Below are 18441 nucleotides of genomic sequence, written 5' to 3' on the forward strand. Positions count from 1 at the left end.
CATTTTCTGCCCAGCAAAAGTATATAGTATAATGTAATGAACATTGCAGCCTCTAAGGGCTGCTACTATAGCTTTATATAAAGTTTTCAATTTCCTTAACAGTGATGTCATTATCAGTACTGCATGGTGTTTGAAGTGCAGTGAGAAAAACAGTAATGTTGCGGTCGTGAAAAAATAAAATTAAACATTGAATTGCCTCTCTGTTCAGATAATGAAGGGGGAAGCAAAACAGAATAAATAAGTATCTGACAGTGTAAAAGCCAATTAGACATTTATTCATTATCTGTAATCTGTAATCCTGATACAGGGTTGCAGGAAAGAGTCAATTTGAAAATTAGAAATTTATTTGTCAAATCAGTTAATGTCGAATATTTTCTGGTTCCAGTCTCTCAAATATGTGAGAATTTACTACTTTTTTTCGGTTTTGTATTTATTTTGAGTAATATTAATTGATAATGATTACTAGAGACTACCTGCGTGCTCAGTCCACAACAATCTTGAACTCAACCCTATTTTGAACCGAGACAGCTACACATCTGTGAAGTTTCGTGACTGACAAAATCTGCCCACAGATAGACGCACAGACGGAGAAACAGACACAGACATATAGACACTAGGCAAATTTCTCGAAAAATTGTTTGCTGCAGCCCTAACTGATTTTAGAAGTACTGAAACAAAACAAAAAAACACTGTTGCAAGAGCTGAAATTGCCTTTTTGGGGGAACACCACCCCAGACCATATGGATGATCTCCTGATCAACGACACTGGTGAGTTTAAGAGAAATGCTTCAATGAACAGTGCAAAAACAAGTCCTTCGAAGAATCCATTGACACACACACACACACACACACACACACACACACACACACACACAACATGTCGTATATGTGCACTTTATATAAGTAGAACCATGTTTCTTGTGGCTTGTATCTCTCCTCTGACTGACAAGCCAGGGATATCAAAGAGACCAAAGGCTGGTGATGAGCTTTGAGCTCTGCCTAATTGGATGCAGCTCAGGCTGTATCTGTAGCAGCAGAGTGAACAGCCTTGGGAGATGAGTGCTGACCGCCACACACACACACACACACACACTGCCTGTCCTCACAATTACAATGAAACAGCTTCAGGACGTGGCTCTGTGTCCTCTCACCATGTCCTGTCATGAAGTTTGGTTTTTTTTTGTAATCCAACAATTTGTGTATCGGGCAATGGTTACATCTCCAACTGGGAAAGAACATTTATTTACCATATTCATTTTTTCCTTCTTCACTGCACATTTTAAACTGGCTGCATTGCAAGTGAAAGGATCTCAGATGTACGTAAATAGCAAGTTTCACGCTGGGTTCTACACCTTAACGTGTAATTAACATCTTTAGTCTGCTGTTGCATCTTGTGAAAAATAAAAAAAGCTGCAAAGAGTGAGATCATTTAACTTGTTTCCAAAGCAAATCGGGTTATTTCAAGAATCTGGCTAAAGTGCATCTAGTGTTATGATACTGAGGCGGTGCATTATATGTCAACAAACTGTCACTCTAGCCGAGTTCATAAAACATACGGAACTGCATCAAAAACAAGAAGCCTACAATGAACTTGGATTTAAGAGTCATCACCATCATCTTAGATAGACATTAATCCCGCAGATGATGGCAGATATAAACACAACAAATTAGGCAACAAGATCAAAGGAATATTTTGACATTTTGGGAAATACTACCTTGTTTTCATCCCAACTCATTGGGATTGTCAATGGAACTGCAAGCCAAAATATGACACCCTAGGTACCCTTCTGCATCAGTTTCGGATGTTCACGGGCTGTGTGTCAAAACGCTTGTTATGTCTTTTAAAATACATTTCCATGTTCTGAGGAAATTTACAGTTTCTGCTTGTTACATGAATACAGTCTTTTTCAAAATCAACTTCTATTGTAGGTAAAACATTTCGTTTTGGGGTTAAATGCCTTTAGTTTAGGCAACAAAAGCCCGTGGTTAGGTTTAGAAAAATCATCATGTTTTGAATTACTGAGGTAATATGTCACTGACGTGGCATGCTACAAAATCATTGTAATTAAAATGACTCCACTGGCTTTTGGTTTCACACAGGAAACGCTGTCAAGTGAAAGTCCAGAGTTTGCTTGACCCATTCAACTCTTCTTCTGCCCTCCCTGTATGGTCTTTATTGCAGTTTACTCTAGAGTAGTTGCTGGTGGTGTCACAACTTGCTGCTGCCCGGTGGGTATCATATTGCTGCAAACAGAGTGCCCCAGGACTGCTGTTTTTCTGTAGGCCAACCCGGAAACGAATGCCGTCCTTGTTCCTTCATCAAAAATCCTATGGGATTTTTCCATTAAACTTTGGATCATTGCAGAAAATAAATTCTGTGGTAAATAAAAGTTTGTGATACTTACACAATTTGTTCAGAAAGACACACAAACACTGGTTTGCTGGACTACATTGAAAGCATTGTGCTCAGTAAGGTGATCTGACGTTAACGTATCAACGAAACTGATAGCAGTGGCACCCCCATTTTATTCTTTGTGTATGTTTAAACTGAAAAACCAATGCATATAAAGTTTTTCAGAAAAAAAAGCTATTGATACGCTAAAACAAACTACACTACAGTTGCATCGCCAACCCTACGAGGCTGTAAAGCCATGTTCAGCACGGTTCGGTGTGATGACGTTCTGCAGCCTTTTATAGTCACTTGTTAGCAGCTGTCTTTTTAAAGACATATTAAAGCTTCAAAGTCTGCAAGTGGAGAATTTACTGACGTGCTTTTTGTCGTAGAACATAACTCGAAAGTCTCTTCAGCTTATGTTACCCACAGACCTTATTTCAGGCTTCCAACCAAAAACTTGTTCAAAAAAACCATTGACTTTGTGACGAGAGTGCTGAAATGCTAATTCATTTATGGCTTTTAGTATTTGTGACTGGGTTTTCTATGGTTCTCTGTGCGTTGGTGCCTGACGCTGACATCACTGACAAAGCAGAGTTGGCAGTGAAAACAGACTGGAAATATAGTTATTAGCTTTCTTTTTGAGAGTTAAACGAGGAGATCAATGTCAAACAGGTACAAATCTTCTCATCTAACTCTCAAACTCTCTAAATATCAAACTACTCCTTTAATATGTTTTTCCACAGAGCCACTGGTGAGGAAGGGATAAGGGGAAACATCCAAAAATCCCAGTGAGCTATAGCCTCAAGACTTTTAGATGCTTATAAAAGAGTAAAACACAGGAAACTGTGAGTGAGAGGGCACCTGTACGTGTTGAGAGAGGAAACAGTGTTGAGCTGAGATCTAAAAACCATCATCACAAGGATCAAAAAGCCTCCAGTTCATCACAGCTCCGACACACTCTGTGCGAGCTTATTAAGCCGAAGCAGAACTATCAGCTGCAGGAACAGCTAAATTACTTCTGTGCTTCCTTAGAGATATCACCTCTTTCACCACCGTTAGTCCCACATCCCCTCTCCAAATAACTATAAAATAAAAAATGCATCTCGTGTTCATAATGCCAGGGCTGTAAACTTCAGTCTGCAAATTCTGCTATGATCCACTGCTTTCATATAGCTGAATGGCTGAGCAACCGAGCAAGAGCGCCTTGGACTTGCTTCATGACAGATGGCTGTTTTGCGTTGCCACAGCCCTATTGTGTTGTAGAGCAAGTTACCAAATCCATCAGGGCGCACAACAGGCCTTTCAATAATGAATAAGCCAGAGGGTGAGAAGCTAATAACTCAGAGAAAGGCCAGTGGCAGTAAATTCCAACAGGACAGCTTACAGGCGGCCGTCCAGAAAAGGTGCAGGCTGATATTAAAACTCGGCCAGTTAAACAAGTAGTTTGTGCCCGCTGCTGTGGTTTGCATTAGGCTGCTTTGATTTCTGCAGTTTAAAACACAAGCCGGGGGAGGGGGTTAGTCACAAAGCAGGATTAGCAGCTTCACCAAATAATTTTTAAAAAGTTACGCTGAAATCAACAGGCATTAATCCTAAACCTACAAGTAAGTCAATTTAAGTTTAGTTTTAAAGATTCTGCTTGTTTTTTGCTTTTATCCTGCTTTGAGTACAGCGCTGCAGGTTTGACACACAATTTAAGAGGAGAGAGGAGTTCATGACACTTGCTTACAACATAATTTCTTCACTAAGCTTGACTTTACTCTCTTCAAGAAGACTTCCTTCTCACTCTTCTCTTTCATTTTCCCCCAGACTCTTTCTCCCCTTTTCCCCATTTAACTAATTTCTCCTCCTTCCTTCCTTCCTTCCTTCCATGCCATTTCTTTCTTCGATCTCTCTTCCTCCTTTCTTGCTGGACCATCTGTGTTGTGACGCATGCAGAGGACAGGGAATGCAAACCAGCACCGCGCTCAGCCAATCAGGTCATTTACCAAATCTCAATTGACTGCCGCTCCAGTTTCCATGGAGAAGACACAACCAGCGGGAGGGGTCTGAGGCAAAAATCAATAATTCCCCCCGGGGCCCGGCTCTGGGCCTGTGCTGGACCTGTGATTTGGTGCATAAGAGGGATAAAACGGGAGTGGATGTTGTTTTCTCGAGACTTCGCAGCAGAGGAGGACAGTGGGCAGTGTGCTCAAGGAGAGATGCTTTTATTGCTCCTCTTAGCATGAAAAACATGAAAATTGTGTGAATGTATTGTCCAACCTCAGCCGAGGCTGTGTGACAACATCGTCCTCTGTGGTTTGTGTGGAGCACAGAGCGCAGTGAAGTGAAGCAGGCTGCAGAGGTAACAAACTGCAGCTGCTTTCTATTCTGAGACATGAAACCAGGACAGCCAAGGAGACAGCGAGCAGGTCCATGGCTAAATGCTCCAATAAATGCCAGCACACCACCAGCATGCTCACCTGGACATATAAGTCAGCATGAACGCACGAGATAGGCAAATACAATGTATAGACATCATTACAAGGGGGGGGATATGGCTGCCACCTGTTGGTGATTCTGCTAAAGTTCACCCAGTCACCTTGCCGTTTCCCTCTGTGATGCTGCAGCAGACTCATTTATCCTCTCTACTGCTGGCGGACGCTCTCATTCACCCCAGTATGACTCAGAGGCCTGGCTGCCCATTGAGCCTAATGCAGGCGAGACTGAGCCACAGTCTGTTTGTTGTAAAGCTCAAATGAATTACACGCAGCCCAGCAGAAGAGCGGCTTTACGTGGACATCAATAAAGTGCTGAATCAACATGAGAAAGGGCTGTTTCAGAGCTTTAAATGTCCTTGAATAGAGAGATGTGTAGAAACGATGCATGAGGAAGAACAAAGGTGCTTAAGTCAACTTTGCAGTAAAGTGTAAACTAAGATATACATCAGCCTAACTGTCCCTTCCCAAATAATTTCTCAGTGATGGAAAACATCATCATATGGAGTAACAAGAGCTCAAACACAGTCCAGTAAGGTGATAAAACACAGACTGTATAAAACAATGGTTTATACTAATGTGATTTTATAAATTGGTTTTCTGGACTTTTTGAAGCCTCAAATTTGAAATTTTGGCTGTTGCCATCTTGGATTTTTGGAGCCAGAAGTGTACAGAGGTTGCAAAAAACAGGCTTTAAAAATGAACAGAATGGTCATACCAGAAAAAAACTGAATGTCCAACTCCTTAGAAACACCTTTAGTGTAACCAAGTGTTTAACATGACTTTTTTAGATGTCAAAAACGTTATAATTAACTTTGATGAGCTGAAAACACACTAAAACAGCGACAGCTATGGCTAATATCTATGAATCGTGGGTTACAGCATGGCTATATTACCTATCCAACATTGTAACTCAAAGCAGGCACGTCCTTAATTATGGATAACAATGAGAATTAATAAAATGTAAACGGATGAGTTATTTAAAAATTCACAATCCTGCAGCTATAAAGACCAACACCTTTTTCTGTGCCAGGCTGAAAACATATTTCAGGGCATTTTATCATGGGGGTGTACAGAGAGTGACTTGTTTTGGAGCCAGCATCAAGTGGCCATTAGAGGAACTACAGTTTTTGGCACTTCCAAATTGGCTTCATTTTTCAGCCCTTCAGGTTGCTGCTTGGATACAACTACAATAATCCTGCAAGTGTAATATTTGACTTTTAGCGATATATGCTTTTTTCCAAGGACTCTGCTGAAAATTTGGGGTCTCCTGATTCAACATGATACTTGGCAGAACACAGAGACACCCAAGGGAGCAGAATGCACAGAGGAAAAAATAAATAAATCTGAGGTCAAATATGCATTTTTCACTTCCATCAAACAAAACTGTGTATCAAATACCTAAACCAAATCTAAACATGGTGAAGGCCACGAGAAGCAGTTGAGAACACAAAAAAATTTAGTAAGTCCCTTTGATGACCAAATCTACCTTTGATTTTTGTGTTAAGTTTATGATGATCTGTTATTTAAATGATGCTATCGTGCTGAATAATATTCAAAGAGACCGGTTTAATTGGTAAGCTTCACCCGGACAGACATAAATAACTTTAAGAATATGAAATAATGCAGAATCTGCAACAGAAAACCACTCATCATGACTGTCCAGATATTCCGATTAATGAATGCAGAGTGGAGACTGGCGCCCGGATCTGATTCACCCCAACTTGAGTTTTTATCTTACATACAAATAAGAGGACAGCATAGGAATGCAATTAAGATAAGCACAGGGTTTACTCTAACTTCGTCCTTCTTTAGTTTGCACAAAACTATGGGGTTGGGGGTGTATATCCAAAATACTCATCAACTAACACAGTACATGGTTATACACTCACACACACATTTACAGTTTTCACTTGCATCTCACTGCTGCCGCTCTTCCCTCCTGTTGCCACAGCAACGCAGCACTCGTCTCCGTGTCTCAGTGACAGCACATGCTCCCATTAAAAAGACATCGGAGAACAGCAAAGAGCAAGAGATGCGCTCACACACGCCGTCATTCACTGTATTGCTCGCATGCAAACCAAAAACAACAGACTGGATGCACAAACACCAAACACCTACCGAGGTGAACCCGCAGGATGAAGATCATGAATAATGAATGATAATGGATCCCGGGGACTCTAATTTGCTCAGTACAAAACAAAAAGAAACCCACATTACTGTCGAAATACAAATAATGAGCTAAAGCAGCTCTTTATCCAATGCTTGATGAAGTAATTAACACATGAAGCAACCCTGACATCTACTCCGTCTTAGTTCTCGACTCCACGCTCACTCAGCGTCTGTCCTCTCAAGCAAAAACCAAACACACTTTGCTCCGCATTAATCCTTTGTTCATACAGGTAGATGACATTAAATGTTTCCATACCTCACAGTTGCGTCCGGTGAAGCCCTGGCTGCACGTACAGGTGTACTCCCAGGTGTCCTCTGGCCTGCCGGTGGATGGCAGGACCAGGCAGAACCCCCCGTTGAGGCAGGGTCGTCCCTCGCAGGGGTCCGGACGCGGTGTGGCCTGGGTCGGGGTGGGCTCGGCCGGGGCAGGGGTGTCCGGGGCCAGCTGGAAAGCAGAGGGGACAGCTCCAATGCTGCTACTGCCGCTGCTGCCCAGGAGCAGGAGGAGGAGAACCAGAGGGGGGGTGAAGCTCCGTGAGATCTTTGTGGGACGGCAGCAGGGAACTGCCGGCACACTGCACACACTCATCCTCATACTCTGGCGTCTTCTTCTTTTTTTGTTGTGTCTTTCTCCTGTTTCCTCAGAGCTCGAGCAGCTGCTTTTCATGGAGCAGCGGAGAGGTATGTGAGCGACAGTGTGTGTGTGTGTGTGTGTGTGTGAGTGAGAGAGAGAGAGAAAGGCTGTTAGAGGATGTAGAGCCTGAGCTGTGCGCAGGCAGAATGACTGAGAGTAGACTGGCTGATGGTGTGGAGGCTGAGGGAGAGAAGGTGGGGATGCGGGAGGAGAAGGGGAGGGTTCTCGGCTCTTTCCCGTCTCCGAGTCACAGTGACGATGATAGCTGACGACACCGCCCCCTCGCACCACCCCCACCTCCCACATTAAACCACCACCTTCACACACACTCCCTCTCCTCTCTCATTCCTGGCTTCTCACACACACACTGTGCAGAGTAGCAGGAGAGCTCTGCACCCTCCTCATTTAGAGTCTCATCATCCATAACCTCTCCTTGGAGCCAAGGTGGGAGGGAGGAGGCTGTAGTTGGGGAAGTCAGAGGAGGAGGCGATGGTTGTGGTGGAGAAAATCCTCATCAGCTTTGCCAAAGATTAGCAGCTTTCCGGTGATAACAGACGGTATTATCACAAAGGAGATGATGCACTCCAGGTCTGAAAATAGCAGAATGATGCTGATAGAGGCACTCAAAAGGTGGTTCGAAACAAAAATGTCCAAAATTATTCACAAAACAGATCCCTATAGAAGCAGTGTATGTATGGATTGTGCTGTCCCAAAGGTCAGAGATCAGCAGCTCTCATTTACAGGGTCCCATCACGTGGCAAGCAAAGTCGAAATAAACGTACGGGTTATACATTTCCATGATGAGTCAAACTTAATTTATATGGGATTGAATCACATATTTGGAGTTGCCGGTTAGGTTATTATGAATTCTGGATTTTCCCTGGAGTACACAAAGTCCTTAATCTGATATAATGCTCCTTTGTTACCCAGCAGTGGGTGGTCACTGAGTTTTTTGTTTGACTTATTAACCATTTACAAATCAGTACCAGTTTCACATGTTGAATTCACCAGTCAATAGTAGTTTGAGTTAGTTTCACCTGAGTTATTCAGGGAATACAAATATACACTGAACAAAAAATTACACACAACTCTTATGTTTTTGCTCACATTTTTCACAGGTTTAAGTTAATAATCTAAGACTTTTTTATGCACTCAACAGGTATATTTCTATTAAATTTTGTTCAAAATGTATTAATATCCATATTGGTGAGCACTTCTCCTTTTCCAACATAATCTATCCACCTGACAGGATTGGCATATCAAGATCGAGATGATTAAACAGCATAATTACTACACAAGTGTGAAATGGGACGGTCACAATAAAAGGTCACTCTAAAATGTGCAGTTTCATCACACAACACAATGACAGCGATCTCCAAAGTTTTGATCGAGTGTGCCATTGGCATTCTGACTGCAGGACTGTCCACCAGAGCTGTTGCACTTGACGTGACGGTTCATTTAACGACTATAAGCCTCTTCCAATGCAATTTCCATGAATTTGGCAGTACACCCAATTGGCCTCACCACCGCAGCCACCAAATCAGCCACCATAGTTCAGTTTCACTTCTGCTACTTCACCATTGGATGGCACTAAAATCCTACACACTAGACCTTAAACTCAGACTACAGAACTACTACAAATGTTTGCACAAAACAAGGATTTTGGATGCTGTCCATTCTCTCCAATATTGGCATGTTAAGACAGTAACTCTGAATGGTCAGTATGAACATAAGGATGATTACAGCAAGCAGAAACTGACTGATTCAGCTTCGCTGTCGAAAGGACAGATACAGGAAATCTTTCCTGCCACAAGCCATCCACCTGTACAATAACTCACCTCTGTCTGCGCTTTAAACTCCGGTCTTAGCTCCATGTCACTCTACACTGCTGACTTTATTTTTATTTATATTTATTCAGATACTGTTCCGCACTTTACACATGTATATATGTAGATATGTACAGTCTCTTAGTTTTTTTTTTAGGTTTTTTTAAGCATATTCCTTTATATTCTATTAATAATGTGTGCTCTTTATTCTCTGTTCTTACTGTATGGTGCTGCTACATCCCAATTTTTCAGTTTTGAGATCAATAAAGTATATCTATCTATCTATCTATTTATTTACTTGTTTATTTGACAGAGACAAATGCACAACACATTGCTTTATAAAAATACAAAGTAGATGTTTTTTTATCTTTTGGGTCAAGACAGAAAAACTAAGCCCATTCTCTATTTGTCTAACATGTCCCCAAAATTATTAAAATGCAGTATTGAAGGGATAATTCACTCTGATAGAAAAAACATACATACTTTTCCTTTAAACTGTAGTGATATGTATAGATTACTTCGGCGTGAATTGCTGTGTTGGAGATGTCTGCCTTCTTTCAAATATAATAAAGCTAGATTGCCTTCAGCTTAAAAAAAGTATATCATTGGTGCAAGGTGATTATTATTACCGCGCATGAGGAAGCGTGCGTCTACTCATGGAAAAGAGGCTCGTGCCCCTGACAGCTAACATGTAAACATTAATGGCGTCCTCCTAGCTTAACAGTAATATCAGCTAGCTCAGTGATGCCAGGTGAGCTAGCAGTAGCTGTACGCTTCCTTCTGTATAATTGTGTTAAAGAGAGTAATGTGGTAATTACATATACTGACCTGAGACAAAACAGAGTTTTTTAAAAAAGTTAACACCGACACAATAAACGACACACCCAACAAAAACTACCTTACCTTTTCAGTATGAAGCAGAAGTTTTAGCAGTGAACAAAAAAAAAGAAGAAAAAAAGAAATTTTAGGAGTCCTTGTCTTTGTCTGTATCACATCTCAAGGGCTGCTGTGAGATTTACAGCCTCAATTTATGACATTTGAGTAGCTGCAAGTTTCAGAGTTGCTAATGAGATGTCGACCTCGCGCTCTCTGGCCTCAGTTTTCACGAGCTGTCCCGCCGTCCAAGCAGTCACGTCACAGCCTCCCGTCAGCTCACCTGGCTCAGGTACTGCAGCTGACTGCACTCACAGACACTGCTGATGGTTGTGATAATCACCAGCAACACACAGCATGTACACCAGTGACACTCAACTGCAGGCCCGCGTGCAGTGGCGTCATTACGCTCGAGGCCTCAGCCCCTAAAGTTTTAGAAATAGCTCCGCATCAGGGGCGTATCCAGGGAGCGGCCTGGGGTGGCACAAGCCCACCCCTGAAATCTGATTGGCCACCCCATTATGTATGGCTATCTGTCCAGCCAGCTTGAACTTTTCAAAGAGTAAACTAAAATATTGTTTATAGATGCAATTCAGCCTTAAATCTGACAGGTAGTATTGTGTCAGAGTAGTGTCCGGCTTGACTTATTGTACATTCAAATAAACTGATCAAACTGTCGAAAAGTTTGTTCACACAGGCTTATTCATTTTAATTTTTTGGTACTTTAATTGTGTTGGCACTTTATACTGGTTATTGTACAATTTACTTTAGGAGGAAATTTCTGTAATAAAGTAAGGAAGCGTTATTTTACTTTTGTGTGGTGTCATTCTGATTGGTAGGCCTATTTATCATTTAAAGTCAAACATAAACAGGAATGTAAGACACTACAATGTTAGTAATTAAAGTAGGTATGGGGAGAGGAGACAGAAATTGTAAATTAAAGCTATGCTGACAAATGTGCCCCCAGCAGCACCCATATTTCATGCCACTCCTGCATAAGTCAGTGCCCCACTTGGGTAAAACTGAAAAAAAAAAAAAAAAAAGTCTGGACACACCTCTGCTCCGCATCTAAATATGTAGGCTACATATGCTTTTTTTTTTTTGTTTGTTTTTTTGAAAAAAAGCCCTGGATCTCATAATTTGTCACTCCGTTTTTACTTGTTCTTGAATAAACATACTTAGTTACATTTGACCATTGTTACCACAAATACATGAAATTAATTATTTTTCCAACTCTAGTCAATACATTTTTCATGACAGCAGTTGTAAAGTATTGTTTCTACTCAATACTAATTACCAATATTTTTTATTAACATGACATTTTATTATTAATCTGGAATTTTAAAAAAAAGATAAAAATAGCAGAGTTTATAAAAAGCATGAAAATAGAGCTTGATTATTAAAAAGAATTTGCAGGCAGGTATCCGCACAACCCGCCCTACAGAGGACCCCGGTCTGCAGGCCAAAAAGAGTGCTGGGTGGCCCACCTACCATTTTCTAATTCACAATTAAAAAAATTAATTCACAATGGGATTTTTATGTGTGTGTGTGTGTAAATAAGATGCCAGATTGCATTTTAAAAAGCAGCTCGTTTATATAAAAAAGTGCCAGGGGTAGGGTTGCAACAGTTTGAGATTTTCACGATATGATAACCATCTCAGAATATATCACAGTATTACAGAATTATGATAATCAGACAGAATGACACCTAATGGAATGAAAACAGAAGGGTTAGTTTTGATTAAACAGATTTTTTCACTATAATTAAGATTTGAAACATTTTTTTTAATGAAAGTGTGTGTAAAAAGTGTCCCTTTTGAAAATAATTAAAGGTGAGATTCTCTGTCCAGTTTTATTTATTTACTTTGTTAATGTCGTAGATAAGCAAATATACACGGCATGATAATTGTCAACTTTCATATCACAGTATACCTTAAAACAGGTATATTGCTGCAACCCTAGCCAGGGGAGGATCCCTCTGACAGAGGTCTGGGCTAAACCGCAGATCAAATCTTAAGACACACTCCTGCTTACACCTGACCCGTGCAGGTACTCTTAAAAAGATGAGTGAGGAAAGCAAATGTAGAAAGCAAGTCGAGCATCTGTGATGTTGACCACTGAGAATCTCCTAAGAAAAAGTTGATTTTTTTTCTTTTTGTTCACCATAGAGACCAGTACAATCATTCTGTTTGTCTCAGAAATTCAGTTTTGGCCATCACAGTAAAGTATTCCAGGAATCAGAGTATTGATCATTTTTGCAACACCCACACACATTTTATGTAATGTTGAGTCCAACGCTAAGCTCTCTCGTATTTAAGAGTCTAGAAACACAGCGGAGGGTTAAGATTCAGCTCAGAGGGCGAGAGCTGTTAAACCCTGCTGAGATCTAAAGAGCAGCATTCCAGGTAAATCAAATAAACCACCTTTGTTTCTGTCTCCATGCCAACTACCTTAAACCTGCCCACAGTTGAGGACTGAGGTATCAAGATTTACCCTAAATTAACTTTAACTGATTAATAAATCCACTCTAACAGGACCAGCTGTGAAGGATTCACAAGAGCAACACGGCAAAGCGATGGAGGGATGGATAAATAAATGAACAAAGATGAGTCAAACAGTTACTTTATTTATGTTCAGGTAAAAACATGAACCTGATGCAGTAAATTATTGCAGATCTTAGAAACCAGCACATGAACGATTGGGCCAGGAGAACATACAGTGGCGCCCTCCCCTGGCCACAGACTGCAGGTGCACACCACGGTTTGTTCCAAGCCAGCAGTGCAAAGAAAAAATAATAATAATCAACTACAGCAAGAAATAAAGACAATATAGAAAATTAAAAAAAAAAGGTAAAGCAGACATTCCCACCTCAAACAGGGTGTGAAACTGCATATAAACTTTATTCCATAAATGAACTTGAAATGCTATCTGGCCATGAAACGATAAAATGAGACCAGCCAAATTTTGTGCCCAGCTACATTATGTGTTGAGGGTTGCTTAGAGCTTGGTCTACCAAGATAACCCTACACATCAGGTAGGACCCAACAGAAAGACACTAACTCTATCAAAATAAGAGCAAAACAAAATTTACCTGATCAACACATTGGTTACATCTCTTCATTTTGAGCTAAAGCTCTCTATAATAAAGGAGGCCAGAACACAATCTCAACTTGGGTAGAGGGGAAAGAAAAAAAAAAAAAAAGATAATATGCGCTCATCACTACCCGCATTCAACCAACTGCAACTCTCGTTTTCCACAACTTGAAGCAAAGACACACAGGGGGGGGAAGCCGAACCAAAATGCAACACACAAACTGGGGCCAATATAATACAGAACAAAATGCAAACAGATGAACTGAGGGGAAGAGACATGAGAACAAAGAGCTATTCTATCAAATGTGTAGAATGAGCAAAGTCTGCAAATTTGTCTGTACAAATGATCTTTGGAGCTAAAGTAAACCTAGTTGCGCGAGGGACCCCCCCCCCCCAGCCCCCCCTTCCCGCCCCGACACCCAGTGACGTTGTCCACCACTCTGGAGAGGAGACATCCCTTTTTTAAATATCACATAGCAATGCAATTTAAAATGTCACCCAGATGTTTTCATCTTTTTTTAACATTACTCAACTACTGATATAAGTTTTACTCTCTCTTTTTTTAATATTTTAAGTTCTGTGAGTCATGGAACACCTTTCCATTTTTTTATTTTTTATATTTTTTTTGAGAGACCGGGGCAGCAAATATATATTTAAAGTCTTAATTTTTCTGCAAGCTGCTTTCTCTAACAAGAAGGCTGTACATGTAGCCTTAATGTATGTGGTTACAAAAAAACTAAGAAGGAAGTCATGTTTTCATCAGTCGCTGTAGAAGGCATTTGAATGTGAGATGTGGAGAGATCAGGAAAGGTGGAAAGACTGCTGCCCCTCGCGGGCCGCAATCAACAGTTTCTCTCGCATGATCTCTATGCTGGAGTAGTCAGGCAGCTTCAGGTAGTTGACACAGGTCATGACTGAGGGGAGGAAGTCATCCGGGTTCTCCGTCGACTCGAACGTCTTCCTCACAATCGTCAGAGGGGGGTTCAGGCTCCGGAAACCTGAGACACGAGATCAGCAACAGGTGTCAGTCAGGCACAGATATAGTAGACAGGCAAGGCTTCATGTTTTACAGTCACATGGGCTAAAAAAACATCTATTTTGGCTGAGGATGCCAGTTTTGATTTACTTAGCTTTTGAAAGAAAAAATGGCCAAATGACATCAAATTAAGGAGGCCTTTCCTTTCAGTCCGACACTCATAGCCTCACTAAGCTTTAAAAATGCAATTCCTCACCCTATCCATTTAGAAGTGGTTAAATTTTGATATTTTACAATATAAATGTCTTGTCATTTACTTTATTTTCTGTTAGCTATGCTGTCACACAGCAAGCTAGCCACATTAACATGTGAAAGGAGCCCACAGTCCATTGGTTTCCACCATAATGTTAGCCTTGGCCAATCGGCAATACACACTCTCGCCGCCACCAGGATGCCATTTCTGCAGAAGCACCGGGGTCACCCTCTGGTCTTCCAACAGGTAAGACGGGTGATTGAGAGACTTCATTCTGAGCACCAAAACTCTTAAGCATTGTGCAACAGTGTGAGCACCGTAAGCACCACTATCTGTGCTGACACTGCTAACAGTATTAACGGTGATAACAAAAAGTTTCCACAGCAGGTCGGCATGGCATTACTAGTAGTATTCACCGAATGAGCAGCACAGCTAGCAAGCTCATGCCAAACCTGAGTGGTGCCTAAACTAAGTAGAATTCATTTATATACCAATGAGCGTAACCGGTAAGAAGTATTCTCTGCCATTAAATGATTAATGGTTAACAGCTGACATCCCCAATTTTGCCTGCTATATTATTTAAAGTCAAGGATCTGAGTATGTGTGTAGACATGTCTGTTTAGCAATCTGACCTGCTCTGATGCATTTGATGAGTTTATGTTTGCGTGTGTTCAGTAACTCACCACCGACAGGCAGTCTGGGGCTTCCTGTGACAAACTGAAGAAAGAGTCTCTGCTGCTCGGCGTCGAAGCTGCTCAACACCTCGAACAGGAACCGTACGGCACGGCTGCAAAAACATGGGAGAAAATACACATCAAATGTCTGTTTTCTTATACTGACATTGTGTCATGTGGGGGCTGAAATCAGAATTTGATCATGCCTGTCATGTGTGTAGCCGTGGTCCGGTCGACAGCACTCCATCAGCGTTTTGACGTCCCACGTCTCTGATTTACTGCCACACAGCAACTGGTCAAGCTTGAGCAGGAGAAGAGAGATGCCATTAAATAAATGGTAAATTGCCATTATGAATGAAAGGAATGAAAAATGAAAAAAATGACAAAAATTAAGGATAAAAAAACAGAAAATTTGCTCACCTCCTCTGGATAAAAATACTGCAGGTGATGCAAGGGGAAGACTGACTCAAACCCTTCCCTAAACGACTCAAATTGTCTGGAAACGCCTTCATTTAGAGTCCAGTACACCACCAACTGGAAGGAGGGAAAAAATGATTAATCTTACGAGGAATAACATCAAGACAGACAAATGATTAAAAACAGAATGAGAATTTAAAAAAGAAAAACTTTATCACATACCCTGAGGTACTCCTCCAGGTTGTAGATCGTGACTGGGACGTCTTTGCCGCCCTTTTTCAGCTCAATGTTTGGGAATCCTGGAAGGGTGAAGTCCAAACCCAGGTCCTCCACTGAGCAGCCGTTCATGTTGAGGCTCTCCAGTGCCTGCTGTAGGGTCTCCCTCGTCTGTTTCAAAAAATACAGACAGTTTAACAGAGATAGACAGAAAAACAGTTAGCGAGACTTGCTTTGAATGTGACATCAGTCTACATGGTGACTGATGTCGGACTTTTAGAGGACAATGCTTTTATGAAACCTGGGACACCACCAGGAGACCCCAGGAACACTGGTACCAGTGCATTAAAACAAAAGTCCTCTGTGCTGTGCTTCACCTGTGATCGATCCTGTTCCAGCCTCTTCTTCTGGCGGATAATATCCTCCAAGTGCTGGATGGACTTCGCCACACCGGGGTCGATGTTCACCAGGTCATGGGAGCTTATAGACATCTCGTGCCGGAGCATCCACTTATAAAATGGCAGCCCCAAGGGCAGGTCCAGCTGGGGAGAAGAGCAGGAGGAGAGTAGTTCACAAACTCAGGTAAAATTAAAGACATATTTGGCAACACAGGTATATGAAAACATTTTGGGGCATTTTCACATTTGGTATGATTGTAACACCCGTTAACATCTTGCTTTTTAACACAACAACCTGGTGAATGTACTAGTTTCAGCTCTTTAACCAACGAGATGCCATGACACGCTGCCGCTGATTACCGTCTGTCTCTTTCTAAGCAGCGCTTAAACATCGATCCAAATTAGTCTGCAAAGAGAGACTGAAACAGTAAGAAAAAGCCTATTTAAAGAAAAGTAACTACCATAAAGTTCTCAAGGACCGGCATCCATGCTGGTCTCTGCTCTTAACCTGTTTTTCGGTCTGTTGGTGACGTCAAACAGACACACCAAAACAACCCACACACATGTATTCGCCTGCTGCAGTGCCATGTAAAGAGCTGCGCTCTCCCGGCAATGGGAAAGCAGTCTAAAGCCTATTTTTAGCAGATTTCTCTGTTTGAAAAACCTGTATGCATGCGCAAATATTTTACAGGGGTATATATGTGTGTGTGCTTGTCTAGCAGTGGTACTTGGCTTTTACTAAACTAATATAGAAAATAAAATAGACCAGACACCGAAACCATTGCTGCAGTTAAGCGCTGCAGCAGTAACTTATGCCTGCTGTCTGACGTTGACCCTGGCAGCTGTAACAACCTTTTGCCTGCCTTTCCATTTTATTACCCATGGCCGTGCAGTTCAAATGATGAGATTGAGCGGCACTTCTGTGAAATTATTTTGCAACTTGACTTGTTGATGGCTATTTGCATTAAATAGCGGTGCGTTGTGTTTGGTACAGTTGGATACATCAGGTGTGAAAAACCCAGTTCACATAAACCATACTCAACACCACCTTGTCAGCTGGACTTGGGCATAGACTGATGCACAGTGCCCATGTACAGTACACAGAGTTTAGTGATAATCAAACAAACCCACTTTGAAACCACGTGTACTTGGATCTGGGCCAGTGTACCTGATGGCAAAGCCTTCTTAAATGCTGCAACATGTAAAAGACCGCTTCTTTTGATATTAACAATGTATTTGACTGCCACTGAGCGGACACTACAGCACGTCTCAATACAAATAATTTACAGCTTTGCTGCTCAGTTGAAAATATGAGTCTATTAACAAAGATAGGACAGAAAACAGAGGTCGTTACCAATCTGAAGTCCATAATGGCTTTGGCCATTAGCTTTCCTAAGAAACGGAACTTCATTTTGATTTTGGCTATGTGTGCTGGTTTGGTTGTCCTGCCGAAGGGAACAGCAAACAGTCCTCTAGAGCTGAACATGTACTTGGTTCCCTCTTGACTTCCTGTTGGGGCAGAGACAAAAGTATGGTCAGTGTAAGTCAGATAAACTCACTGCATATACTTTCACACAGGCATTTATATTTACACTGAATGCAATCATATTCAGAGTGAAAAATTGTCTGATCATGGCCCATCAGTGAGGACCTCCATCAAGTAAATTTTATTTTTAATTTCTGACCAAGAATAAATAATCTGAAACGTGATCAGTGTGGGACAAGGAATACTCTATCAGTTAATTTCAATGTCCCATGTGTGTAAGTGACAAAACATGGGAAATTTTTTTTAATCACATCCAGTGTGTGTTTGAGAGTTTATACCTTTAGGATTGGCCAGCGTGACCTCTTCGCCTCTCCACAGGCCGAGATCAGCCCGCTGTAGCTCCTGAGACACCAGAGCGTAGAACTCTAGAGTGGGGCCGAGACCTGTGCCGACCTAGAAGACGAAAAATAATTAGAATTGTTTTTCCAAAACACTGGAGTGAAAAGCATTTTACTGCACCAAATGTACAAGTCATGATTCACAGGGGCCAA

The 18441-nt window shown here is 41.5% G+C and overlaps 2 protein-coding genes across 6 annotated transcripts in view; both read right to left on the reverse strand.

The window, feature by feature from the left end:
• dner (delta/notch-like EGF repeat containing) overlaps positions 1–7955 on the reverse strand; it is a 71132-nt gene extending 63177 nt beyond the window's left edge. The window contains exon 1 of the mRNA XM_042486073.1: positions 7301–7955. Coding sequence (XP_042342007.1) covers positions 7301–7711 — 411 coding nt within the window. The 5' untranslated portion in view covers positions 7712–7955. The remainder of the gene's footprint in view (positions 1–7300) is intronic.
• Positions 7956–12983: 5028 nt separating this feature from the next.
• The window catches only part of trip12 (thyroid hormone receptor interactor 12), a 30756-nt gene continuing 25298 nt past the window's right edge, over positions 12984–18441 (reverse strand). For all 5 annotated transcript variants that reach the window (XM_042486030.1, XM_042486034.1, XM_042486029.1 and 2 more), the window contains 8 exons: positions 18229–18343; positions 17759–17913; positions 16384–16548; positions 16013–16177; positions 15794–15907; positions 15580–15674; positions 15383–15486; positions 12984–14468 (listed from right to left, as the gene is read on the reverse strand). In XM_042486030.1, coding sequence (XP_042341964.1) covers positions 14272–14468; positions 15383–15486; positions 15580–15674; positions 15794–15907; positions 16013–16177; positions 16384–16548; positions 17759–17913; positions 18229–18343 — 1110 coding nt within the window. In that variant the 3' untranslated portion in view covers positions 12984–14271. The remainder of the gene's footprint in view (positions 14469–15382; positions 15487–15579; positions 15675–15793; positions 15908–16012; positions 16178–16383; positions 16549–17758; positions 17914–18228; positions 18344–18441) is intronic.

This window comes from Plectropomus leopardus, chromosome 5 (genome assembly GCF_008729295.1).
Source record: "Plectropomus leopardus isolate mb chromosome 5, YSFRI_Pleo_2.0, whole genome shotgun sequence".
Taxonomy (NCBI): domain Eukaryota; kingdom Metazoa; phylum Chordata; class Actinopteri; order Perciformes; family Serranidae; genus Plectropomus; species Plectropomus leopardus.